The 27,208-nt window shown below is 49.2% G+C and overlaps 1 protein-coding gene across 1 annotated transcript in view; it reads left to right on the top strand.

Annotated features, from left to right (window-relative positions):
• The window catches only part of LOC126524532 (probable RNA-binding protein 19), a 119,306-nt gene extending 92,842 nt beyond the window's left edge, over positions 1–26,464 (top strand). The window contains exons 27-28 of the mRNA XM_050172830.3: positions 24,461–24,604; positions 25,883–26,464. Coding sequence (XP_050028787.2) covers positions 24,461–24,549 — 89 coding nt within the window. The 3' untranslated portion in view covers positions 24,550–24,604; positions 25,883–26,464. The remainder of the gene's footprint in view (positions 1–24,460; positions 24,605–25,882) is intronic.
• The last annotated feature ends 744 nt before the right edge of the window (positions 26,465–27,208 follow it).

Raw genomic sequence — 27,208 nt, 5'->3', positions numbered from 1 at the left:
GCGGTCAATGCACGTACTGCCGTTCCTTTCGAACCCTTGTAATACTTACGAATGGATGAGCTGCGTAGGATGGTTGTTTGCTCGCCCAACGGCCTCGTCTTCTCCGACATTCACTTACATATCACAAGGAAGACGGACCTCATTTACTCCATGCACGGCTCCTGTCTGCTCAGAAGTCGCTCAAAGAAAAAAAGCTCCCTGCCATAGTGGACACGGCTGAATCGATCTGCATGGTGTAAGGCGCGTTGATTATAGCTAAGAAGTGTATAATCGTCTGACTTCGACAAGCCACGACGTTTGATTGTGCGGATTGCGCAAAATCGGAGATCCACTCGATGATGATTTTTCTGCAGCTTATTCATCAGTCGAGATGCGCGGAACACTGACCAGACACCGTGTACTATAGCGCTGGATTGTGCGCGCGGTTACAACGGTTGTGCACCTACGTTTTAATGCGAACCTTTCTTTAGAAAGCCTCATTCCAAGCACTTTATGCTAGGCACAGGTAAATATAGGTTCGTGTTTCGCCTTATTTCGGGCCTAGGTATATCTAGAAGGTCCGAAACGAGACATGAAGGGCTCCGCGCACTTCCTTGTCGGTGAAGGCGATGTGAACATAACATGCAGGTATCGGTTCATGTCTCGTTTCGGACCTCCTCAGTAAAGGGAAATGCGTGACCGACGCCCGCATCGAACGTCTGGTCTCCCGCGCAGCAGCCCGGTGCTTTAACCACGATCGCTTTATTATTTTTTATTACTATTTTCCGTGTTGCCTCGCTTGCCACATTACTACAAACAGACGCATACTTCTCTCGGTATCGGGCCAAAGCCAACCAGTTGTTTGAGACGTTTGGCGCGTGCTTCACGCGCCAGTTTCTCGTGTTCTTCCTTTGCGACAGCTGCTGATTTGACACACTGTTTTAGACTGCATGGTGGCAGGTAGCGCGAAATGATGAGAACAGGGCGACAAGGAAACGAGAACGGTAACCTCACCTGGTTTGATGCAAGAACGAGCCCGACCGAATTGCCTGTTAAACTTGAGACTGAACCGCCTTCGGAAACGGCCCGAATTCGCCCGTCCTCTCTTCGTAAGCATGCTAACGATGCGTAGAAGTTGTGCGACATAGTACGGCCTTCGTGATCGACCCGGGTCGAACCTGTTTTGCTGTTTCCTAGCGGGAGTAAAAATGCCATTGTGCTTAACATGCATCACGTGGTATGACCCGCCGTGGACGACAGCCGTGGTGGTCCAGTTGCTGCGACTTTGCACTGCTGAGCTCGAAGTCGCGGGTTCGATCCCTGCCGCGGCGGCTGCTTCAGACGGGGACGGAATGCAAGCACGCCCGTGTACCCATTAAACAACCCCAGGCGGTCAAAGTTAATCCGGTGGCCTGCACTATACTTTTCGTGCCTCGTAATCAAATCGTGCTTTTGGCACGTAAAATCCTAGAATTTAAATAATTTATTTTGTTTTGATCACATGGCATAACATAACATACATCACGGGGCATATGGCGTAGATACAGGTACGTATACGGTTGCGTTAGAGTTGCCGAAAGCGTTGCAGTTCCTGTTTCTCTCGCTGGTTGTGAGTAAAAAGGAAGTGAGTAAAAAAAGGGCAAAGTGCACACACGTATACATGCTAACACAAGTTAATCAGTCAGTGAATCGATCATTCTACATGGGCTCCATAGCTACATGAATTGTCCACAAGCAAAGCGGGAAAACGCCAATTAAGAAAAGGGTCAGGCAGGGAGACAATCTGTGTAAATGCATTCAAGCTAATAAACAGGAAAGGACTAGGAGTGAAGATCAACGGGGATCGAATATCTCAGCAACCTATGGTTTACAAATGACACTGTCTGGTTCAGCAACGATGGGGATGAATTGCAACAAATGATTTAGGAACTTAAGCGAGAAATTGTAAGACCTAGGTTGGTTGAAGATTCATGTCTAATGTTCAATAGTTTGGCAGGAGACCAGGAATTCAGGATCGCCAGTCAGACTCTAGAATCTGTAGAAGAAGAGTACGTTTATTTTGAGTCCAATACGCACAAGGTACCCTGTCCATAGTGTCGATGTAGAAACAAGCAATCGGCATGTCGTTACCTCGCGTCGAACGGCTGGAATAGAAATCGTGCGGTTGCCGTGATACGGTCATCGTTACCGTCCTCTTCTATTCTTGCTGCTCTCTTCACGCGCGTAACTGCTCGCATTACGTTGGTTCATCGTAAAAACGCTTTGCTAAACCCCAGAGGATGCTTGATAGCCAGCTATAGTTGCCAAATACTTCGCATAACGTCGATTTCCACAATGCGTGGGATTTACGCCAAAGGCCCGTGGGACCATCACGCAGGACAGCGTAACGTTTTCAGTACGACTTTCTGGTTTAACGACATAGACTTAGCAGTGCCAAGCGCTTCTAGGAAAAATAAAGAGAGAGAAGGAAAGGAAAGCTCACCCCGCGCGCTTTTGCTTGCATCACTTCTCCTTCGAGGAACCGCGCGTCCCAGACATCGTGTTGTTGCGCTTGATTTATCGCTCGATCTGGAGGCGCGATAAGAACGGCCGGTCGAAAGTGAAGGGAAGGAATCGAGCCAAACAAACAATTCTCTGGACGCGCGCATGTACAGCACAACGAGGTGCGCCCTCTTTCGCAGGCACATTCTCGCGTATCCATCCTCCTAGCTGGGATGGTTTGTCTTTCTGAATCTGTGTTCTTTTTTTCTTCGTATCTTGCGCGCGTCAAGCGGGTGCGTAGGCGTACGAAGACACTCACGCGCGCCCGAGCAAATGCGCACGCGCACGTGTGTACAGCCCAGCTGCACGTGACCGCCGGGCATCGCGATGCAAGCGGATCCACGTTTGTTGGTGCCTGCGGAGAAGGAGACCGGCTCTCCCTCGCCGCGTTCCTTCGGTGATCCGGGGCGTTACTCGCAGCGGCGGCCGCGCGTAGTGAAAGAACTCGCTCGGTGGGACGAACCGGCGCGTACCTCCCATCGTCAGCCGCCGCCACCAGAGATCCGTATTGTTTCTGAGCCCGGCTCGCGTCTTTCCTCGCGCGTAAGCGAGGCAAGCCCAGCGGGCTCCGCGTGAATCGCTCGCTCGTTGTGCGCGCCTCTCAGTTTTGACCCGGCACGGTCCTTCCCGGGTTGCGTGATCGCGGTGCGTTTGCAACCGTGCGTGCGTTGTGTGCGCCCGCGCACTTTGAAAGAAAAAAAAAATAGAGTGGGACGTGTGTGTACACAGGCTCGGCAGATATGTTTTTTTTTTTTTCCCCGGTGAGCGGCGGGCTCCTCCTACTTCGTTTCGTTTTTGTTTGTGTCGTCGTGCAAGTTCCGTTTGACCCGCAGCTTGACCCCCGCGATTCACAGGTGTTCGCGCGGCTAGTCGGCCGTTCGCTTTCCGAGTGGGAGGGTTGCAGCAGTCGTGGGCGTTTCGGATCTCGCCGCGGGCGTCGCTGCTCGTCGTGTCGTAGCCTTCTCGCGTAAAGCGGCATTCCTCCGACTGTTTCTGAGAATCCGCACGGGCCATTCAGAAGGAGAGAATGAAAAAAACAAAAAGCGTACTCCTGCACCAGGTGGTCACGATTGTTGTCCTTGCGATGTGACCGCGACTGGTAAACTTGAGGTCGGGATATTTTTTCACTCCTATCTGCGAGCATCTATTTACACCTAGTGAACCGCCGCTGGACGTGAGGCCTTGTTTGCTCTGAGCGGCTTGAAATTTGCTTCAACAGAGTATGCCACGATCGAGCGACGACGAGAGGCACAGCATGCCCCGCGAGGGGTTTACAGAAATGCTCGCCGAAAGACGACAGGCTTTCAGCGGTGCGTTCATTATTATCTATCGGAAAGCTTTCGATATTATTTTGTTGGTTCGCTGGACATCCGCTCAATCGCAAATGAGGGCTTGCATCAACGGTGGCTCGCTGGTTTGAAAAGTCAAGTCGTTATACAGCATTGAAAATAGTGGCACTGCAAACTTCAGCAATATGGGCGGGCGCGCCACCGTATCTTTTGTGGTGCCTACGGATCCGGCCATAGGCTAAATTCGACTGCTAATGAGATTAGAAGTCAGCCTGCTACGCCACCTTTGCAAGTTGTCCGCGCCAACTCCGGCGTGGCTACCTACACCGCACATCGGTGACACTAACACCACTGGTGTGGTCCTTATGTCACGTCTGCATCGCTGTGGAACATTAGCTTGTACTTGCCGTTTCGGAGTATGTAGTTTGGCTCTGCACGGCTAATATGGCCGATGCTCCCGCATGTACGAACGAGGAAGCGGACAACCTTCTTAGGTGTCTTGGATTGATTAACTGATTGATTGATTTGTGCTTTAAAAATACACATGTGGTTACATTTCGTGTACAGGTTTTATGCCGTGACGTATTCTCTGATTGCGCAGGAAAGAGGCGCGCCAGATTGTAAACAAACGGGCATAGCACAGAATCTCACGGCAGCGCGAGCTTCGATTCCGATTTCCAATCCAATGTAGGGACATTTAAGAAACGCTTGAATGCCGATACTTTGGTGTGCGTTAAAAGGAGGGGCGGTGGTCGAAATTCAGAGCTTTCTACTACAGGACGCCTCACCAACCCAATTAAGCAATGAGAGAGAGAAAGAGAGGTAAAAGAAAAACGTTTAATGATATCTGTAAGCTTAACCTAGAGACAGGCCTGGCATGCGACTACTGGTGAGTGACAAAAGAAAGGAAGTGAGTAAAAAGAGGGCGAAGTGCACACACGTATACATACTAACACAAGTTAATCAGTCAGTGAATCGATCATTCTACAACGGCTCCACAGCTACATGAATTGTCCACAAGCAAAGCGGGAAAACGCCGATTAAGAAAAGGGTCAGGCAGGGGGACAGTCTCTGTGTAAATGTATTCAAGCTAATAAACAGGCAAGTACTAGGAGTGTAGATCAACGGGGATCGAATATCTCAGCAACCTACGGTTTACAAATGACAGTGTCTGGTTCAGCAACGATGGGGATGAATTGCAACAAATGATTGAGGACCTTAAGCGAGAAATTGCAAGACCTGGGTTGGTTGAAGATTCATGTGTAATGTTCAATAGCCTGGCAGGAGACCAAGAATTCAGGATCGCCAGTCAGACTCTAGAATCTGTAGAAGAGTACGTTTATCTTGAGTCCAATACGCACAAGGGACCCTGATCATTAGAAGCAAATTTACAGAAGGAAAATACATTGGAGCGCACACTTCAGGCATCATATCATGACCAGCAGCTTACCACTTTAAAGGACCAGTGTACAATCATTACAGTCTACCGGTATTAACATATATGGGGCAGAAACTTGGAGGCTAATAAAGAAGCTTGAGAAGAAGTTAAGGACCGCGCATTGATCGATGGAACGGAAAATGTTAGGCGTAACGTTAAGAGACACGAAGAGAGCGGTGTGGATAAGAGAGCAAACGGGGACAGCCGATATTCTAGTTGACGTTAAAAGAATAAAATGGAGCTGGGCAGGCCATGGCTTAGATCACCGGTGGACCATTAGAGTTGCAGAATGGGTGCCAAGGGGGTAGGGCAGCGCAGTCGAGGGTGGCAGGCAGACAGGTGGTGTGATGAGAAAGAGCGAGCGAGAACGAACATTTAATAATGCGAATCAGTGAGAAATATTTCTTCCTTGGTGGCCTTCTCAGTCCAAGTAGCCATTGGCCCTTGCTGCTTCTCTGGCCTGGTTTACCAGCTTTCGCTGTTCCTCCAGGTCCGGGGCTGCAAGCATGGCCTCCCACGATTCTTGGCCGTCTTCTTCTGTGCTTTTATTTTCGGTTTTCGATTGAGCTTCTTGGTTGTTGGGTTCAACAAGATTAGGACAGCCCATCACCATGTGGCAAAGGGTGTCCGGCGCCCCGCAGGATAGGCAAAGGTATGAGAATCGGGTCGGGTGGATTCTATGCATTATAATGCCGTGTACATAGGAGTTTGTTTGGTGACGCCGCAGAGCAACTGTCTGTTCTCTGGTTAGACTGGGGTGCGGTAAGGGGTATACCCTTATTTCAAATTTGTGATGCCGCAGGATATCCGAATTTTTGGGAATATCCTCGGACCTTCTCCCCTTTCGGAACCCCTCTGCCAGGAAAGCCCGGCTTGTATGATCTCGGGCTGCGGAGTGTGCCGCTTCGTTTCTCGCCAGTGACTCGTGGCCAGGGGTCCAGACGACGTAGGTCTCGGGAACTTGCGTACGTTTCGATATTTCTTGCAGGATTTTCAGAGCTTTGGTAGATGTCATGCCTTTGCGAAAATTACGACACGCGGATTGCGAGTCGCTCAGTATTACGGCATTTTCGGTGCACGTGGAGATGTCCAATGCTATTGCCATCTGTTCGGCCGTGTCCGAATCTCTTGCGATTATCGTTGCAGTGGTCTTTTCTACGCCTTTGGTATTAATTGCGGTTACTACGACAGCAGGTATCCTTGGATACTTAGCCGCATCCGTGAATCGTGTGTTAGGGTCTGCAGAGAGTTTCTTGTGGAGTGCTCTTGCTCTTGCACCGTCTTCCTTCCTCATGATAGTTTGGATGCATATTGCGGGGTACAGGTGCCACTAAGATTGAGTGTCGGATGTGTGTTGGGAGTCTCGATTTTTCGTCGGTTTTGCATTTGCCTCCACATCGTATATAACCCAGCCGAAGGAGCACGCTTCTCCCGGTGGGAGTCAATTTGAGTCTTTCAGTCTGGCTTGTTTTGTGCGCTTCTGCGATTTCCTCCCACGTATTGTGCAGGCCGAGTTTGAGTAATCGTACCGTAGATGCTTTTTCGGGAATTCCCAATGCTGTCTTGGTAGCTTTTCGAATCATGATGTTTAGTTTTCAGTTTCTGCATTCTCCAGGGCCAGGTAAGGGGGTGCCATGCGTGATCCGGCTCGTTATGAGCACCTGTACGATACGCAGCGTGTCTTGTTCTTTAAGGTCGTGTCTTTGGTTTGGAACTCTCCTAATGAGGTGCGACACTTTGGTGAGCGATGTTTGAAGTTTGGAGAGGGTCGCGGCTCCCGACCCGTCTTTATGTATGACAGGGCCAAGTATTCGTAATGACTCCACTCGTGGCATTTCGATTCCGTTAAATGGTATACTCGCACTGGTATACACACAACGCAAACACCGCACACACAGCGCACTGCTATTCTCACCAAGAAAACTCACATGGTCTACAAGCACGATCTCACGCACATTGAAACAGAGCACAACCTCATTGAAATAATACCGGAAAGAAAGACGCACCAGCGCCTCTTCGTCCTCTGCGTCTACAGCCCGCCCAAAGGTCCCTTTTTGTACTTTGATACGCTCCTCAGGGAAACCAGACAACTAACGAGAGGCCACAAGCTTGTAGTGATGGGCGATTTTAATGCACCGCATACGGCTTGGGGATACCACGAAACCACTAAGAAAGGAGCGAATGCGCACGACACAGCACAGCGATATCACCTGACGTTGTGGAATGATGCGCACACGCCCATGAGAACGGGCAATAGTGTTTCTCGCGACACCAACCCCGATCTGACCTTTACCGAGGGTATCAGTAAGGCGGAGTGGACCAGACTCGAGGAGGACCTGGGTAGCGATCATCATCACTTTGAAGTAATGCACCGTAAGGCGCAGATTCAAACCAAGAAAGCAAGAATCACAGACTGGGCCGGTTTCAGGAAAAGTGGCTAAGCCAGTAAAATTGAAGACATTGAAGCTTGTCTCTGCACCGTCGTCAAGGTGTGATGAAATTAGGAAATTTGCAGGCATAACTTAGAATCAGCTATAGCGCTATGCAGGGGTACTGGAGATCGCTGGGAGATGCCTTCGTCCTGCAGTGAACATAAAAGTAACCTGACGATGTTTAATCAGTCGGTTTGAGTGTGGAAACGGGCTATATAAAATGTGTGAAGTAAATACATATTACGTAAGCTGCATGGTATAAAACGTGCATGTAACGTAGAAGACAAACAGAGACGGCCGCACTTCTCAAGTGACCGCTGCACTGTTCGCATACATATCGCGTGTTCACGCGGCGCTGGAATGTCGCGAACAGCGTGCGACGAGAACGGCCACCGCAGAAAAGCATGGGCGACCATCGTTTCTCACTGTCCGTGGGCTGAGGCTGGTCTCCGAGAAGTGCTGCGCGATCGAGTAATATACGGCTTCTCGTACAGCCAAGTATGTGTAAGCCGGTGCCGTTCGGTGTCCGATGGCGACGACGTCGGACAGGGACTTTCTATAGGGGGGCGTGGTGGCTGCTGCATCGGCTCAGCGGGAAGGGAGCAACCGGCGCGAATTAATCGTCGCCTTTTTTTGTTGTTGTTCTTGTTGACCCTCTGGCTCGCTCCTGGCTGGATCGCGCTCCCCATGGCCTCCTGTTCGTTTCCCGCCGACCGGCGGCGGCGCGCCCACTCGGAATAAGACCCGACGCCTGCAGAGTTGGCTCCACCGAAAAGGAGCACCGCCTTGGCTTCTTACGTGCATTTTCCCGGTGCTCTCCCGCAACATGGTGCGGTGTGGCATATCTTATAGAAAATACTGGCGAGTGTGACTACACTCGCCAGTATTTTCTATAAGCTAAGCACTCACTCATGCGAACTCACACTCGTCGGCACCCATCTCACGTTCCCGTGCTCGTCAACTCTCGCACGCGTTCATAGTCGGTTCCATTCACACTTGCCGACAATCGCTCGTGTGCTGTCTCACTCACTCGCGTGCACGCTCGCTTCCACTTAAAACTCAAAAATACGTACTCGGATCTAGCCACACCCTTCTTCACTCACTTTTAAAGCTGTATTTCACACGTGGGAAATTAGTGGGGATCGATTGCGAGTCGGTGTACTCGTTAGGTGAGTATGCCGAACTGTGTGTGGGGTACGGGTTCACATTCGTTGCTTCGAACTTGAAAAGCGGGAGACATTTTAGAAAAAACGCACGATGGTCGCCGGTAGGCGGTGACGGGGTCTATCCTGATTCGCCTGCTTGCATTCGTCCTCTCGAAGCTGCCGCAGTGATAGCCTTTTGCGCGACGAATCGCGCGCCAAGTGCTTGTGACGTGGTCTCTGTCTGGCGGGTCGCCGCGTCTATAGTTGACTCGCCGAGGCTGACAGCTGAGCGAAGTAGTGTGAATTCCTTGTGGAAAAGCAGCTAAAAAGTTGGGACACGAAAGAGCCGAACCACACTAGCGCTAGCTATAAGCCAATGTATTGAAGAAGCAAAACGACAAAGGAAAAAATAATTGACGGTCACTTTAGCATGCGCCGAAGAGGATGAAGGCGAAAGCCTGCGCGCTTAAGAGACATCAATTAAATCACTTGACATTCCCATTCGAATGCATAGTTCGTATTACTTTTTTTCTCCCACTAAATATCGTGGGTTCTAGTGCCTTATTTAAGCTTACCTTAATTAACCGCCTTAATCAGCCTCGCCCTGATTAACACCAACGGTCGTGGGTTCAACTCCCACCAAAGGTCGAGGGTTCGACTCCCACCAGAGTTGTGGGTTCGAGTGCCTTAATTAGCTCTATATTAATTACCTGTGCCTCTAATTAGCGGCATCGATGTGGCCGCGATGTGGAAGATGACGACGAACGCGCGAAGAGTGGCGCGAGCGCTCCGATTTTCTCTACGTCACAAAGCAACTTTGGTGCGTGGCGATCTAAGGCTTTCGCCTTAAAAGACAACATCCGAGGAGCAGTTGCCCGTGCGCGCCTGCAGTAAAGATAGATCACCTGGAATATTCATGCTTGCGGGCCCCCTTTCGATTCTTGAGTAAACCGATTGATAGTGTATGCACTTGTCGTGTTCAATTACCTCTTGTGTTCGCGTCATAATTTTTTGCGTTGTTATTGCAGCATGAAGTATGTGACGCTCCACTTAGCCTACGCTATAGAATCACACCCATAACCAGTTGTAGACGGCGCGCGTCCGGTTACACGCTCTTTATTATTTCTCTAATAGTCAGTCATCCACGAGGATTCGTTCTGCTCTTGCGTTTGCCACTAGCACGGTGCGTGTTGTCAGCACTGATGAATTGTGGCCCGGACTACGAGTACGTTCTTTTTCCCCTTGCCTCTGGGGCATGAACTGTGCACGTCGAACAGGGAACCGGTTCGGGCTCAGTGGCTGCGGTAAACCGCAGAGCTGCCGTGCGGCAGCTTGCTTTTTACTTCTTTTGTATGTTATAGACACGCGCTGTGGTTACGTTTCCTCTGCGCTAATTCTCAAGATACTTCCTCGTTAACTATAAAAACGGCGTAAGATTTGCGCCAGTGAGAAAGCACATACTCTTCGCCGTGTCTGGTTTAACATAATCTCCCAGTTGAAAAATACAACTGTGAATTGCCGTCTTTCGTATTTTGGGACGTCCTGTAGTCTGGCGTTCTGTTAATTGTCTGACGTCCTGTAGCTCTTGATCAATAAATTAAGAAGATGGCCGAGAGCTCTTTAGCACCAAGTTTGCTAGCGTAAAGCAAAGTAAAAAAAAATAGCAGATGGGGATTTGAGCTTACGGCCGAACACTTATGAACCCAGTATCTTACCATTGCGTCACGCCGAACGTGATTGTACTCGTACATTTTGACTACAGTAAGGATCTCTACGCTGGTGTTCACATTTCTACGTTGATGGTAAACGTGTGCTTTCACTCCACCGCGTGAACTGGCACCTCCCTTGAAGAGCAAAAGTGTTACGACAAGTGCTGGGTGAAGTGCTACGGAACACTGATTTTGCTTTTCCTTATCTATATGAGTTAACAAACTCAGAAATAGCGAACAGTGAACGGGGACGCTGTAAGGGTTGTTACCGCTAATTTCGACAGCTGTCTCTCGCTCTTTACACTTTTGAGCCACGTGTAATTTGTGCGTTCAGTACAAAACAGCCGCATAAGCATTCGGGGATAAGTGCTCATTTAGGCAGCGTACCGGTTACTCACGACAGCGCCTGTGCCAAAATACTGCCACCCGGGCGAGACAGACTTTCGCGCAGCTTTGTAGAACAACCCCAAATTTTTTTTTCCCCGCTTGGCAAAAGCCTATGCGATATTTCTGGGATGTTAACTAATGTGTCAGCGTAACAGCATCTGCTAGTCCGCAGGCCTGTGCGTCACATCTTCCAAAATAAAATGAAATGGATACGCAGCCTTTGCCACAGATTTCGACCAGCGGCCGATTTGGAGCAGTCCGGCAGGGTGATTGTTTGTGTCCTGTCATCACGGCGCAATTATGACAATTCGCCACGTCGACTTCAATACTTCAATACCTCGTAAATGTACAGTGTACACGACGGGTAGGAAACTGACATAAAATTTTAAAGCGTCTGCAAGGAAAGCGCTTCTGTCGCGATGTCAGAACTTATTTCGTTGCGATAGAAAGCGACACATTTTTAACGCCGTGACAGAAAGTTCCTGTTGCGACGTCAGAATCGTTGTCGCGATAGAAAGTTTTTGTTGCGACTTCAGAACTCTTGTTGTCACGACAGAATTTTTCTCTCGCGACTTCAGAACTCTTGGTCGTCGCGACACACTGTTGGTGCGACGTCGAAGTTTCTGTCGTAATCTGAGAAATGTCTGTCGCAACTGTCGCCGGGTTTCTGGCACAACAAGGCGCCAACATGTGCATTGCGAACGCAGCTCGCATAAGGTATGTACATCCGTTGCTGTAGAATAGAGCCAATGGCTTCCATCCGACTCTATTTCACCGACTTCATGCAGTGAATAGAGAGCTAGACCTCGTGTCAGCCAGTCAGTAACGAGAGCCGGCTGCGTTTCCTGCGAAAGAGTAAAACATTTAAAGCGAAGCTTTCTTCGAGTATGCTGCTTCACGATTTGACGTGTCGTCGTCGTCTTTGACTGTCTCTCCGAGTAGAAGCTGTCGCTCTACTCTGGCCACTAGATGCGTAGGCGTGTACATGACTGACGGCGTTTTCAGCTCTTTCGCCAAGCCCGTTATCTTCGTACAGTGCCATGGAACGCTTTGTGTCGTCTACTTCAGTGTGGCCTGTGTCGAGTGACGCGAGATGTCGTCGCGAAGGTAACAGGAATCACCGAAAGTGATTGCTCTAGAATACGCCGCTCCCGAATAAGACTTACCTTTGCACTGCAAAGTACACTGTAGCATAATTTACTCCCTTAAATGTGGAGAAATGTGCAGACCTCTTTATAAATCACATCGATACACTCAAAAAGGGCGGACGGACACGAGTTATAGATTTATATACACCCTTGTTCTCTTTTAAGAATGTAAATTAAACTTGCAGTGTCCGCCGCCGTGGCCGACCACCTTTACGCGACGCGTTCGTCGTCGAAACGCGCTGCACGTTTCTTATCGTGATGCGCCGTTTTGTGCTCCCAGCTTGCGAAAGCTTTTTAACAGCGCTTCCGACAGTGCGTGGGATTTGCATGATTTTTCCATTCATGCTCTCGTTCCAGGGCTTACAAAGAGGTCAGGGGGTAACAAAAGCTGATTCGTGTGTGGGTAGTGCAAAGGTTTCCTTTATTCACGCCCCCTTCTTTTGCGAGACGGCGTTGGCGACGACACCCTGCAGCGGATGCTATTCGCGGGCATCGACAAAGTCCGCCATATTGTCGAATTCGCCATCTTGTCGACTGTGATTGGCTGAGAGGGCCGTTACGGCCTCTCTGATTGGCTGAAAATGCCGCTGTTTGCAGAATTTGACAGTATCGCGGAATTTGACGATGGCCAGAATGGTACCCCTAGTCTCGAAGAGCGCTCAATCCTGCGGCTGTCCTCATAGTCCTGCTGCGTTTCCGAAAAAATTGTGCGCTGTAGCAATACTTCCATGGGGCTTCCGTTCAGTCGGCGTCGCGAGGAGCTGGATGATCGGTGCACTATGGACGGAAGGCAGCCCATCTTGCGGACCTCTTCTGCGACTGGCTAGCGTGACTCTTAGCTTTTGCTGCATTGCACCGAGTTTAGGAGGCGGAGTTAGCGGACTACATATGTCCGCGCAGACACGCCGCAAGCGGGACGCCACGCCGCGCGCTGCTCCCGTATGCAGCCGCCGGGGCGCCGAAGTTGTGCCCCGCGCGCAAGCGGCTCGCGGGAATGCGCTGCGCCAGGGAGGGCGCGGAGCGCGGCCGTTCCGGGCGGGAAAAAAAAGCGAGCCCGCGGTTGGCGGCCCCATTAATCCAGCCTCCGCCGCCAGTGACCGCCGTATACAGATGAGCTGCCGCTCGAAACGCGGAGAGCACGGCGTGCACGTATATATACGAAGAAGGAAGCCGGCGCGCGTCTTCCGAGCGGCCTGCAGCTTGGCGGCTGCTGTGGCGAAGCGTGTATGTAGCGTAGCAGCGAGTGACCGTGAGTTCTCGGGGCAAGCCTCGCATGTGGCCTGCCCTTCTTCGAATGTACATTTGTGTTATACGTATACCGGGACGCGCCCTTAAGCTACGCCTATCGACAAAGGCGCATGCTGCCGCGTCACTGTTACTTGCGTGCAGCGCTATTTCGGCCGGCCCGACCGCCTCAACGTGACATATATGGTCCCTCGTTTCTGCACCTTGCATCTACGACGCCTATTATTAAACTTGATGATGCGACACCAGGCATGCGCACGACGTCGGCGTTTCTCTGGGGAACTGTGTGGACTGGAACGAGACCATTCCTACATCGGTGTAGGAATGGTCTCGTTCCAGGGACACGAGACAAGGTAATGAACGCTCTACGCTAAGCGCCTTTTGGTTGTCACGCTTCTCTGAGTCACGTGTTCACACTTGTAGTATACCGTGTTACGGCACGCCTGCAACATCAAATCGGCCAGCTGTCAGTTTTTTTTTTTTTTTTTTACCTCCTTTAAACTGCTGGCTATATTGCAAAAAGGTCTGTCCGGCTTCAAAACTTTCGTGGCGACCGCGTGTATGCGCCGCGATCCGCAGCTTCCGTCGTTCTGCATGCAACTAAACTGAACCGAGCTACAGTTCGTTCCCAGGCGCGTTCTCCATTGGCCCCTAAGCTCGGCCAAAGCGACCGGCTCCCGTCGGCTGCCTGCATACGTGTAGTATGCGTGCGTGCTTCGCGGTGAAACGTAGAGGAGGGTTCGATCCCCACCCGCTGAGCGCGGGCTTCTGGGAGTGGCCCGTCCGCCGATATTGCTCGGCCAGTCGAGACCCCGCGCAACTGCGTGTGCTGGACCAAGGCGTGTATAGGCACGGTTGTAGAGACGTGATATATGTATAACGACTGGCAGGCGTAGTATATATGAGGGCAGCGTATATACCTCCGACTTCGCGTGGTTTCTCGCTTGCTACTCTTGCTTCCTCTATCTCTCGCTCTCTCTCTCTCTTCTTTTTGCTGTGCACGAGCGTGTTATATTGCATACGTGGCGGCGGCTGCGGTCGTCTTCGTTTTTTTTTTTTTTTCCCTTGCATCTGTGCGAACTTTGCATATAGTGAACGTTAAGGACCGGCCCATGATTTTCGAAGGAGCGGCGCTGTAGATTTCTGGCCTGCTGCGAGCGGCGCCGCTTTGACACGAGCGGAAAGAGAAAAAAGAAGTATGCAGATCGCACGCGCGACACCCAGGCACTGTGGCGAGAGCTGCCGCCGCAACGTAGCGACGTGTCGCGCGCGCTTTTTAATCTGCACTCGCGCCGAGTGCATTCGTGGCAATGCTCGTGCGGTGTGTCTTTCGTTTAGGGGCCGGCGAAGAACTAACGGCTCGGTTTTTAGAAGAGCATACCCGCATCGCTCCGTGGCTATGGCATTGCGCTGCTGACCGCGAGGTTGCGGGTTCGGTCCCGGCGCCGGCAGCATTCCGATGCGTGCGGAATGCAAGAACGCTCGTCCAAAGTGCATTGGGTGCACGTTAAGGAGTCTATTGCGCTGCATCGTAATCCTCGAACCGTTTGGCCTGTTGCTCGCACGTCTAAGCAGACGTGCACGCGTGGGTCGATCGACGGCGCGCGTGGAATGCTTCTGCGAATATCTAAAGCTCGAGGAGACGGCGTACATGATGCGTAGGTTAACGTAGAGCTGAAAATGCCTAGGTGATGCAAATGCTACGATGTCAAGTATTGCCAGCGAACAATCGACACAATCCTGATACGCGTACTTGTATGGCACTCTCGAAGTAGCAATGATAAAGAAGGTAAAAAAAAAATATGAAGGGTAAGGTTATTTCAGTGGAAACTACAGAGATTATCCTTCAGTTATTTTTTTTTTTCTTTCTGTTTACGCTGAACGATGGAGTTATTGGGGTTTTAACAGAATTCTTAAATTTTGTCATAAATATTGGCAGCGAAGTTGATTCTTTTTTTTTTCAATACTATCCACAATTAACAGTTGTGTGCGGCATCACCACTCACATAAATGTGGGCAGACAGATCCCATATGCGCAAACCAATTAGTCCTCGTCTCTGGAAACAAAAAACAAAAAAAAAAAGACTCAGAAACAGTACAGCCAGTCAGTGCCACTTGGACTATGGCTCTGTTGACGCGTGTACTTGTTTATCTTTTTCGGGTGTCTGTTTTATACCGTTTCGTCAATCACAGTTTTGCTGCCTTCTTCACCGTCACTATTACGTGACAGTATTATACGGGTAGGCAGCGTTCATAACTGAATTATTTTCGGGGTTGGTTTGCGTTTGGGTTCGCGCTTTTTTGTCCGGTTCAGGTTCAGCTCCGAAGCGAAAGTTATAACGATTTGAACCGGTCCGGAGCTTTATGAACCGGTTCATTCAGGTTCAAACGGGTTTGAACCTAAAGTAAGCATCCGTAAAATAAGTGCCCGGGAAAACGTGTGCTGCTCTTGAAGAAACATCCAAGTTCGCTTGGTTATCGTGTAGTACTACAGAAGACAGTTTTTAAGGCGAAAATCTTCAGGGTCTCGTTGCGATGGCTCATGTCCCCTTAAGGTGGCATCTAGTCGAGTGGTACAAAAAATATCATCAGCCGCAATGGCTCGTCGTACCCCCGTAAGCAAGCAAAAATGCAATGGCTCATTGAAATCGCCCACACAACACACAGAACAGCATACGTTTCAATAAATAACAAGCTCAAAACAAGCATCCGAAGCGTCAGTAAAGCATTGCATGCCCCCCCTCGGAAGTACGCAACGGCCGGGGATGCTCGCCAAGCGAGAGACGCGATGCGTCGTCCTAAGCGGCGGGAGCAGGGACCGCGAGCGCTGCTGTCCCCTGCCGAGAGGATGCAAGGTGAAGTCGAAGAGAAACGTCGCCGTTGGCGCGAGTCTGACCCCGCTATACGAACGCGCCAGGCCGCAGCTAAGCGCCGAAGGCGAGCCGAAGAAGCCGGACTGCGAAAGTAGCAACGCGATGGAGGCGAGACGGCAAAGTAGAGAGGAGGCCGAAGCTTGCATACAATGGCTTGCCACACGTGTACTTCACGCGGCGGCGATCGTTATGTCTTGCAAGAAGTGTGACCCCCCTCCGACCGTATAACTTCTTGCATTACTTAGTGTGCAGGCGGCTTTCGCCTTCGCGTGTTACAGGAGTGTAACATGCTGCCGAACTTTCTTTTGCACGAGCATAATTTTGAAAAAAAGAAAGTTATCGCAGCAATGAGGCGTCATGCGGGCGTGATGGAGTGTCTGCATTCGGTGGGCTTCGTGGTGCCATGTGCGTCTATCCAACGTGATACACCCCCCCCCCCCCCCTTTCTCCCCAAATATTTTTCGCTTCTAAGGTGTACTGGCACAGAACTGTCCAACTTTGTTTTCTTTTCTTTCCTTCTCGAATAGCTGCCGACTCCTTAATGACGGTGTAAGGCCTAATTTGCTCGAACATGTAACAAATAATGACTTACATGATCTCTTAGCGCGAGGAATACGAAACGATCGCCTAATGGAGCGCCGATTCCTCGCGCGACGTTTAATGCAAGGGCTCCTCTAAACGTCATCAAAATTTTGGAAGGCGCTTAAGTTTCGCCTTTAAGAGTGTAATGCTATATCATTCAAAGATCCTTGACTGTTTTTCACGCTTGTTGAAAGTTGAAAAGTTGAAAATTTGAAAGTTGAAAATTTTCAGAAAATAAAACTAGCAGGTATACAACTCTGTAACTCAGCTGTGCAAAATGATATTACAATTGAGAAAATTGCATCTTATAGTACATCTAAGGCGGCCAAAATTTGGTGTAGTACAGAATCCTCTAAAATACACAGGTAATATGTAAGTATGGGACTTTTGCGAAACCCTTATAAACATTGACGCAAAGATACGTACGAATAAATTATGTCAAATTTGTCCCCTTCAGTCTTCTAACGGATGCAATTTGCAAAACTGCGATAACTGTTCTTGGTGGCGAGTTGCGTTTTTGTAAACTTCGGGCTTCTATTTCTTTTTTCTTTTCAACGTTCCCCATTTTCCGCAATTTTTGTAAAATCATTCAGGCCTTAAGTCAATATTCCGCTTCAAAGAGGTACTAGAATTTACCTTCATCTCAAGTGCAACAAATTTCATAAACGTTGGCCCAGGGTCTGTTTCAGGAAAGCATTTCTATGTTTTACATGTATTTGAATAGGCGGCATCGGGGCCGGGCCCGAGCTAAAGCTTCCTCTTCACAGCCCGAAACTGGAGTTCTGAAGCGGCAATGCTTGTGTAGCGTTGATGCCTTTGGGCAGCATACGAAGATTCGTTGGTCGGTTGCCTTTTCCCAAGTACATGTACTGAATGTGCGCGCCTGTGGCACAAGGTTTTTTTTTTTTTTTCGTTATCGACCGCCATGGCCGTGAGTGGTGGCGCTGGCTAACACTCCCAAGCCTAGATCTAGTACACGGTCACAAATACCCAAGAAAGTGTTTGGGAAAACGGCGCTGTGCTAGCTCAACTGGCACGAGCATCGCACGCGTAATGCGAAGAATTGGTTTCGGTTCCCAATAGTGGCACGTTTTTTGTTTGTTTGTTTGTTTGTTTGTTTGTTTGTTTGTTTGTTTGTTTGTTTGTTCGTTCGTTTGTTTGTTTTCGTCCAATTCCGTGTCACTTTATCGTTTCTGCATTCCAATTTTGAAAAATGAACGTGTAATTTTCCCTATGCTTTCCTTGACTTATTGTCTGTTGGCCTCGCTATGTTTGTGAACAAATATATAACGTTTTAACTAAGGTCCGCAGCCGTCACCAAGAGAAATGCAAACAATGAAAAAGAAATGATTTGTTTAAAGAAACCCATTCGGGGAAACAAACAGATGTGTTTGCTTTTTTTTTTTAGCTCTGAGCGAACCCGATACACGTCGTATGAAAGTTATAGCGAAACGGGATTCGAGAGCTCGATGACAAATAAAATTACTTTTCATGTTTTCATTCCTTAATGCTGCATGTTCCCTCATCGCTTTCTCCAGAGCGGGCCTCACAAACGCAAAGAAATACCGCCTAAACGCTGTGAAAGCTGTAGAGAGGGCCACTGTTACATAAACGTATGCGATGCCGCGCTTATTAATAGCCGAGCTCCGCGAAACGAAATCCGACTCTCGATTTTTAGCTATTTAAGGCGAAGTTTTTCTTTTGCATACCTCGCGCGGTATTGAATGTCATGTTTGCGTCAGCGCACGGTTTAGGGCTCAGAAAAAGAGAGAGATATCTGTTTTTAATCAAAACGGTGATGGTTTGGTAGATGCTTCGTTCCATGCAGGGTGTCCCAGCCAACTTTAGCCAGAGTTGAAAAATTTGCGAATGCCTCTTGGTTGGTCAGAACCTAGGCAATGTTGTTTGCCGTTGCTTGGAGATATTCAACTTATGTTGTTCATTCCACATAATTGCATAATTAATGTTAATTAATTAAGCAACTTTTCAAGTATTATAGTTAGATGAAAAGTGGCAGTGAGAAAATTATAGAGCGACATGAAAAACTCACAATACAGTTTTCTGTTGCTCGGTACGTGTTACATAAAGGTGTCTTTTCCAGCGTGAAAGAAGCCCGTAAATGCACGCAAAATTGCCGCGCGACTGGCCGCTCGAGGCACTTTGCGTGTATTCGCGGGCTGCTTTCACGCTCGGAAAAACACGTTTATATATACAGCACGTACTGAGCAACAGAAAACTGTATAGGGAGATTTTCATGTCGCTCTGCAATTTCCTCATTGACACATTTCATCTAATTATAATATTTGAGAACTTGATTAAGACATTGTGCAATAATGTGGAAGGAAAAACATGATTTGAATATCTCCAAGCGACGGGAAACAACATTGCCTAGGTTCTGTCCCAGCTATACGTGGCATTCGCATATTTTTAAACTCTGGCCAAAGTTAGCCGGGACACGTTGTACCACGTAATTTGGACAGCAAATGTACTGCCAGTGAGCGCGTGATAAAACAATGAGCCACAAACCATGAAACCTGCAGTTTTAATGTCGACTGGTAGGTATGTCTAAAGCACACGGAACCCTTAATCGCGTGACATTGAGTGGCTTCTTAGATTTTTTAGTAACTTTCTTTACGTATATATTTCGGCTATAGACACACCACTGTTGGGCCTTTGGGTGTGTTTGCCGCTGATTAAGTGGCCATTCTTGGCCTGTCGTCTGGAATAGATTTGTGACATAGTGTCACAAGCGGTATATATGTAGTAGGAGGCTCAAATGTATTTAGATGCGTGTCGTACACTTCTCATCATTATTCCCTCGGCAAGCACCGTGCGCGGTCGCGTCTTTGTCACATCGCTGCGTCCGCGCCTGACACCGAGCGTCCGTCTGATTTGGCGTTTTGCTTTTTTGGCGTCGCTCGTGTACGGCGTAGTGCATAAACATAAGCATTGCGTGAGATTACGTACACGTGGTATCGGATGAAAGTAAGCACAATTGTACGCATCGCCTTTAGTTGTAGAGCATTTAATTAACCTCTTCGCTTCACTTTTATAGATAGATTCCAACATGTGCTTTGGGTCTGCGTTATTTCTTTTATTGTTATTGCCGTTTGCGCTTGCCGTGAACAATTTGCGCGAATCCCCAGTCGCATTGCAGGGTCAGCAGCAGTCATTGAAAGTATACAAACTGCAACACGCGTATAGGACAACGTGACCAGTGCACTCCCGAACACAGCAGGTGCCCCGAGCACAAGCAGTACTCGTATCCTCTAAGGCGACGCTCTGTCGCTGTCTGGACATTGCGAACCGACCATAGTGAACTATCGAACTGAACGTGCGTACATTTGAGCGAGCCAATGAGATGGCTGTTATGAGCCACGTGACTGTTACCGAGGCTTCTCAACAGGCGTCGTCTGGTCTCGTCAACGCAGCGGCATGCACGGCCGTAAAATTTCAACCACCCTGCGCATGAATGTGTGGTCGAACCTAACGAGGGGCTTTAGTCGAACCGGCTCTCAACGGTTCCTCCAAAAAGTGCCGGTTCAGTTTCAAGATAACGGAAAAAAATATCCGTTCGGTTCCGCTTCAGTTGCATATAACGGTTCGGCTCCAGGTTTCGGTTTCGTTCCGGTTCGGTTCGACACCCTGCCACATGGTAGGGTTGGTTCTCGGTGCGTCTCTTGTGGTGCCGGGTGTGTCATCGTTTATCTCGTGTTCTATATGTAGCGTGGTTATCTGTACTTGTATAATCTGCCACAACCGCACTGCAGCATTTGACGTATTCAAGAAGTGTTAAAGCAGTGTGGTCGCTTGTGTCCTTGCCGGTGTTTTGTTAGTCTGTTTTGTAAATTGGGGAACACGTTGGTATTTCTCGAAACAAATGTTACGTGATATAACGGACTTTCGGTATTACGGATCGTCCGTTTTCTAATTACGGAAATGAGTGAGGCAACATTTTATTAGCTGGTTTCCCCGTAATGTTGGGAATCTTTTTTTAAGACATGCTATAGTAAACGCTAAGGTAACCTTATGTGCAATAATCCTGACAGAGTGAAAATTACTAAAGGTGTTCTTTTGTTGCACAACTAGAAAGCAGCTGGAGAAACAGATTCCTCTATAACGGTCCGCAGCCGAGTTTCTGCTTCGATGGCCTTCTTTTTCTTTCTTTCTTTTTTGGGGGGAGGGGGGCTGACATTAAGCACGTCATGCATGTTACGTAGTTAATTCATATTTCTGATTTAATCTGGTTAACTTGGTATGGTCGCACAGTTTGGATGCCACGGACACCTATACGTTCGCTTGTAATAAAAGCGCGTATCTGTCTTGTTAGCTCTAAAGGCCCCGATTGATGTAACCGTAGCGAATTGGGGCTCTACTGAAGTGTTTGTTCGTTTCTACGCAGAGCAGCGTATTCATTACAGCGTCAGGTATCCTACGGTCTTTTCTTTTTCTTTTTTTCTTGGAGACAGTAAACGTATTGACCCTTTTCGAGTGATCGTGTGGGCGCTGCCATGTTTGATCACGTGGTGACGCATCCATTGCTTGCCTCAACTTCCTCCGTTGCCTCCGCGTTTACAATGGGTGGGTATGACGCCGGTGTGGCTTAGCAAATCTCTGTTTCGGCAGATAACGTAAACGATGACTGGGTGGAGGACACGAAGCGTTGGCCACAGCTTCAGAGAACGTGCAAAAGCGCTTGGGAAGCTAACTAAACTATGTGCAAACGGCGCGAGCAGCGTATATGGTGCTTGTTTTAAAAGCGAGGCTAAATATATATTCCAAGCTATCCAAGCTTTCCGCTCGTGAATTAATTGATTCAGGATTAGTGTGTTTTGCTCTTCGTTCCTTATTTCGCAAATATATTGAAGCAGCGGCTTGTCGCATTTATGACTCCGTAAATTTCCTTGGTGCGGTCACTATCTGATTATTTCTGCAATCGCTTGTGGGTGGGCTCCTTTCCGATAGATTTGTTTTTGCTGCGCGCAAGGCTTGAATCGTAGCCGTTTTGCACATTGTAATACCTTGTAGCAAAGATGTATTATCGCTAGTATCTCGCTTACTCCTGTGGACCGTCACGAAACATTCAGCTTTTGCCATTCTTGCGCTATCGCTGCAGTCCGTCATTTATTGTGCGGATATGGTGCACATATATTCAAGTGTGCGCCGATTCACTTATTGACATGTTGGCGATGGTGTGGGCGTAAGCTTCTGTGCCAGTTGGGGTAGATGCGTGTAGATACTGTGCGCGAAACGTACTATGACAGGAAGCGGCGCTACTCTCTTCGTCATTCTTTAACGAGCGATACTCACTCTTGTCGACGTCCCGGGGCTGAAGCACTTTCGTTGAAGGTTAGCGATACAACGGTGGCAGATGAGCAAATTTCAGTATCCTCGAAGAAAGCCGTACATCGCAAAGTGCCGATAACACATACGGACAGTTACAGCAACGGTCCGCGAACTTGGCTACACAGATTCGTTCCATTTCTTAATATGCCAATCACTATATTTGCAGCCAACTACTGCACACGTCTTCAATCCACACGATTCGTTCCGGCATGATTGGAGCACAGTATGCGAGCGAAGACTCATTTGCATTTCCGAAAGCTGATCGCACAGAAACAAGGTGGAAGCACTAATGGTTTCGTATTCGTGCACTATCGCTGAGGCGGCGTGCGGCGCGCCGCCGGAAGCGCCATCTCGTTTCTGTAGAACAAACTGCTCCGCGAACTCCTCGCCTGTATACTATTAACCAACTATGTATCTTGAAAGAACAATAAACTGAAACTGAAAAAGGTCAATACATGCAAGCGGAAATAGCTAGAGCCGTATTCCCGAGCAATACTGGAACTTTCCTAGGACACAGACAAAATTAGAATAAAACTAAGAGGGAAAATTAAAAAGAAGTAAGAAAACCGCGGCACCCGTCCGCAGACGACTGCACTGTGATGTAGACGTTGCGGTTCGCTGTGACAGCTACACTTCCCTTCTCCATTTGCCTCCACTTATTGGTTTGGCGCGCCATGTGCGCCCAGACATCGTTGACATAAAATGCAAGCTGGCACGGAGTCATCGGCCAGAAGGGAGGGAGGTGAAGTCGGGTTGGGGGTGGGGGGGGAGGGGAGGGGGTGAGATAGCTTACTCGCCGGTCTTATTGCTCAGTTCGAAACACGACCCGGGAGCAGGGACGAGAACGGCATCTTGTTAACACTTGGCTAAACACGCCGCGTGTCGCGGCGACGTCTCCCCCGTGTCATCCACAGTTCGCTGTCCCGCCGTGGGCGTGACACCCGCTCGCCAGCGAGACGGAAAGCTCGGGTGGCCCCGCGGAGGTCGCGTCGGGAAAAGGCGGGGCTCCGTTCTTCAACGTGCGTGTCTGGGCGTGCGTGTCTGGCTCGTAGTCGTCGGTGCTTTGGTTTTTCTGCGGTATATAGCCGCGGGAGCGCGCGGTTCTCGGAAGTATTGGAAGAGGTGATGCGTCTTTACCGTTACCGCTATTTCCGTTACCGTGTCTGGGTTTGAGTTTTATTTATTTATGTTACAATACTTGTGAAAACAGCGCTTACTGCTTATGGCGGAGATCTTCGGGAAGCTGCCCGTCTCCTTCCAGCCGGCATCGCGGACACGGATCATTTGTGGCGCCGTGCGTAGGGAGGGTCGACGTTCGCGCATTCTTGCGGGCCCCCGAATTCTCTCGGTGAGAGGGCCTCCAGCTGTATGTGACAGAGCGCGCAACCTCGTGTCTGTCCCTGTCTGAGAGCCGAGTCGGTCTTAGAACACCGCTGTGTTTTGGTCTACTTCCGGTTGTTCGTGACCAAGCATTTTGTGGGGTTGCTTTCGGCGCAGCTGCACTGTGGCATCGTGGACAAGTTTGGACCTCTCGTCGTTTTGCTTTTTCCCGAAGGCATTTTTTGCGGCGGATGGCTGCAGCACGGACGCGTTACTTTTTGTGACTCCGCCGCATGACGTGCTTGCTTCGGAACGAAATTTGAGTGTTATTTCCACGCGTGAGCCATGGTTGTGCGGGCTTTCTTTAAAAACGTCTTGTGTTTGTTTTGCTTGATTGATTGCCTAATTCAGCGGATGCCTCGCATTATTTCGCTACAGCGTTTGTGTCGCCATGTGAAGCGTCCCCACCACGCGCCTTCAACGTCTCTGAGTTCCGGGCCCCTATTCATAAAGCCCTCCGTACGTAATGCGTTGCTATGTGCTGCGCTATCACGTAGGTTCGGGAGAACCGCCGCCAGCCAGCAGTGGTATGGAATGAGGTGATAGTCACATCGTCAGCATGCACGTCTTTCAGAAAGAAAAAGAATGCGAGCCGGGCAGTAAGTTTTTTATTGAATTCGAAATAATGTGCACAAACAGTGTACCTTGCAATCTAACATAAATAGACGCCTTTTCATTGAGATAATTCCATTTTTGTCAAGACCCGAAGGGCAGCGCTCAACGAGGTTCGCTGCCGCCTACCTTCACGCTGCTACGGTGCTATAGACGACTGCAGCGCCGTTAGATGTTGTGGATGTTTGGAACTCTGCACCACCCATCGACCACTAAAATCGTACGCGTCTTCCTGCGCGCTGCCTGGTCTCGGATGCCATGTGCTTTCCGCTTTTCCAATGACGTGTGCGCCTACCGCGAACTATACCGTCACGATCTGCGTGTTCAACCTCTGGCGCGCGTCCCTTTTCGCAGGTCCTTCGAGCAAGCGCCTCAAGAAATCCGATCTGATGGCCACGCTGGACGCTTCCGGTCAGCAGCCGGATGCCGACTGGAACCTCTAGCTTCACCTGAAGGCCTCATTCCGCTGCACGCAACTGTATAAACAGACGCGAACAGGTGGGTGAAACTTCGCGTTGTCCATTTGTGGCTGGCAGCGTTTGCACGGCTTGGCGTAGCGTTCTTGGGTGCGTACCGTCCTCATGCCGCGCGTGCACAGGTGACGTGTATTCCATGGGCGGTAGGGATACCAGTATAGCGATAGAGTGGTGCTAAGCTGCAATAGGACGATTGAATCTGACGTGCATACGCTCATTACGATCACACTTGTACCGAGAGACGGCGACGTCTTATGTTCACCTCGGAAGCGTTAAAGGAGCCCTGAAGCACTTTTATTTTAACTAATAAGAGAATGACGTCTCTACTAAATTACGCCGCATCACGAACCTCCTCGCGTAAAAATTTTAAAGCGAACGCTTTACTAACCGCGTCGAGCCGATTTTCGCCGTCGCCAGCAATTTGACCTTCATTTGACCGCAGCTTGCCGTATCCTTGGCAACGCATCACGTGCCGCGCTGCGTCGAGCACCGCCGCCGTCTTGGCGCATGCGCTCTCCGCAGCCGGGTCGCCGCCTGACCACGTGACTCGCTACGCTTATCGAATTGGCGCAGTATTGTTCTAAGCTACATGAAGCACGTCATGATATATTTTTGTTCACTAATGTGCGTTTAAAGTATGTACCAACGCGCTCCCGGCCAGGTGCTCCGTCAATACGGGACATCAACGCTTGTTTGTTCATCGGATGCTTGACGCCTTGTAACGCTAGGAAAGGACACCTACCTGATGGGAAATTTCCGGCATCGGACGGGCGAGCTTTCCCTTCTTTTCCCCCATCTCTATAGGGGCCCCTTTCGAGATGAGAGCGTCGATGAGTAGCCGAGCACGGGGCCCATTCGAAAAACCATTTGATTCCCGGCGCTACCGGGATTCGAACCCAAGCACTCTGCCGCGTGCAAGGCGGTTGCTCAACCGTTTCGCCACCACTATATGGTTGCGATCACTTTCAATGTGCCCTTTTGTGGCGAAGCTGCAAATTTTGTTCACACTGTATTTAGCTCTGTGGATTTTGTTGTATTTGTTTTTGTTTCGTGGTTTCTGTCTAAACGAAAGAGTTGTGTTACACAGTCTATTAAGTGAATAATGTTACATCTAGTTATTGTTTTAATAGTATATTCAGGATTTCTGGATAATTGGCCGTCAAGAGGCCTACTGTTCCAGTTAGTTTCACTTAATGGAAGGAAACAAAAGGAACAGATGTTTTCCTTTAGTCACGGAAGAAAAAGACTGCTCACAGCAAAGGTAGATGAAACTGTGTTTGTTGTTCTTTTTAACCTGCAGGACTTCCAGGCAAAGGCTGCAGGATTTCCTGTCGCTGTGCGTGGACTTCGTTGTCCGCTTGTATGTCACTGAGAGATCGTTTCACTGCGCCACGTATCGGTGTCATCAACGCTGCCGGAGCTTGTGTCAAGATGTCCTTCTGCAACGTATTTTGCGCTCCGTTCCATGGCTGTCCCAGTTTCTCTGCTCGTCATTTGTGCAGGGGCATCAGCAACAACGAAGAAAAAAAAAAGGAAGAAAGAAACGGGCATTGGGACCTTCAAACCTTTGCAGGCGCGTATTAATCAGGTGCGAAGTGTGTGTGAGCGTCTGTACAGGTGGAGAAATAAGTGGGCGAAGCTCCAGCACAACGCAAGCACGCGATTACTTTTTGCGCCAGCAGAATCTACGTCATCATCTGGATATCGGTGCGCACAGTCTGGCTCGTCACCTGATCACTTGAGTTCTTGCCGGCGTGCTTTGCTATTTCGTCAACACTTCGCAAGATTCTTTTAAGCAAAACATGTCCGTCAATGCATTTTGTATAGTGAGATCTCTGGGAATAAGATAACATGGTGGAAATAAAAACGATGTTTCTTTTTTCTCTCTCTCTCTCTCTGTCTTTCAGCGTCCTTGCTTTCTCACGTTTGTTTTCTTCCTGCGGCGTGATTCGTAGCTGTACGCGTGTGATGCTTCAATCGACTGCCGACAGACTGTTTTTCTGATGCCGTTACGGCTGATCGGAACGATGGAACGGTAGCACCGAGTTGGAAAAACAGTGCATGTCAACAAAAGCAAATTTCTTTTCTTTATTATTATTTTTTTTGAAATGTAAACATAGGAGCTTGATCGCCAGGCGGTGGAGACAGCTGCTAGTTTTTATTCTTAAAGTCACACTGAAGGAGAAGCTTGGTAAGCGAGAAAAGGCGCGAGAACGAAAGGCAGGCGGCGACGCTCTTAAGAGTTTCCTGCAAAGAGATTACTCGAGGGAACTCGTGGCGATAGTCCCTATGCCAGAGCTGCAAGCGTGGCGGTTCAGCCAGCGTGGAATTGAATTGGTACACGTACACCATGGAATCCCCTACGCTTCGCCCTTATGGGGCTTCTATAGCGTCTTTGCAACTTTGCAAACTGGCCATTTACGGCAAAATATTTGCGTTATAAATGCCACAATTCGCAGCGGTTTCGCACGTCGACAGTGTCTTATTACCTTCTGCGTTTAGAAGAATAGGATTGTTTCGAAACTTGGGCTAACAAAGGCAGGTAAAACGTAGCGAACAAAGTCACAAGAACGTCCGAAAACCATACAAATTCATTGTACAACCGTCGTTCCTGTGGTAGCTGAGC

This window comes from Dermacentor andersoni, chromosome 3 (assembly GCF_023375885.2).
Source record: "Dermacentor andersoni chromosome 3, qqDerAnde1_hic_scaffold, whole genome shotgun sequence".
Classification (NCBI taxonomy): domain Eukaryota; kingdom Metazoa; phylum Arthropoda; class Arachnida; order Ixodida; family Ixodidae; genus Dermacentor; species Dermacentor andersoni.
The sequence above is the reverse complement of the archived record's forward strand: the minus strand, read 5'-3'. Positions and strand labels throughout refer to the sequence as shown.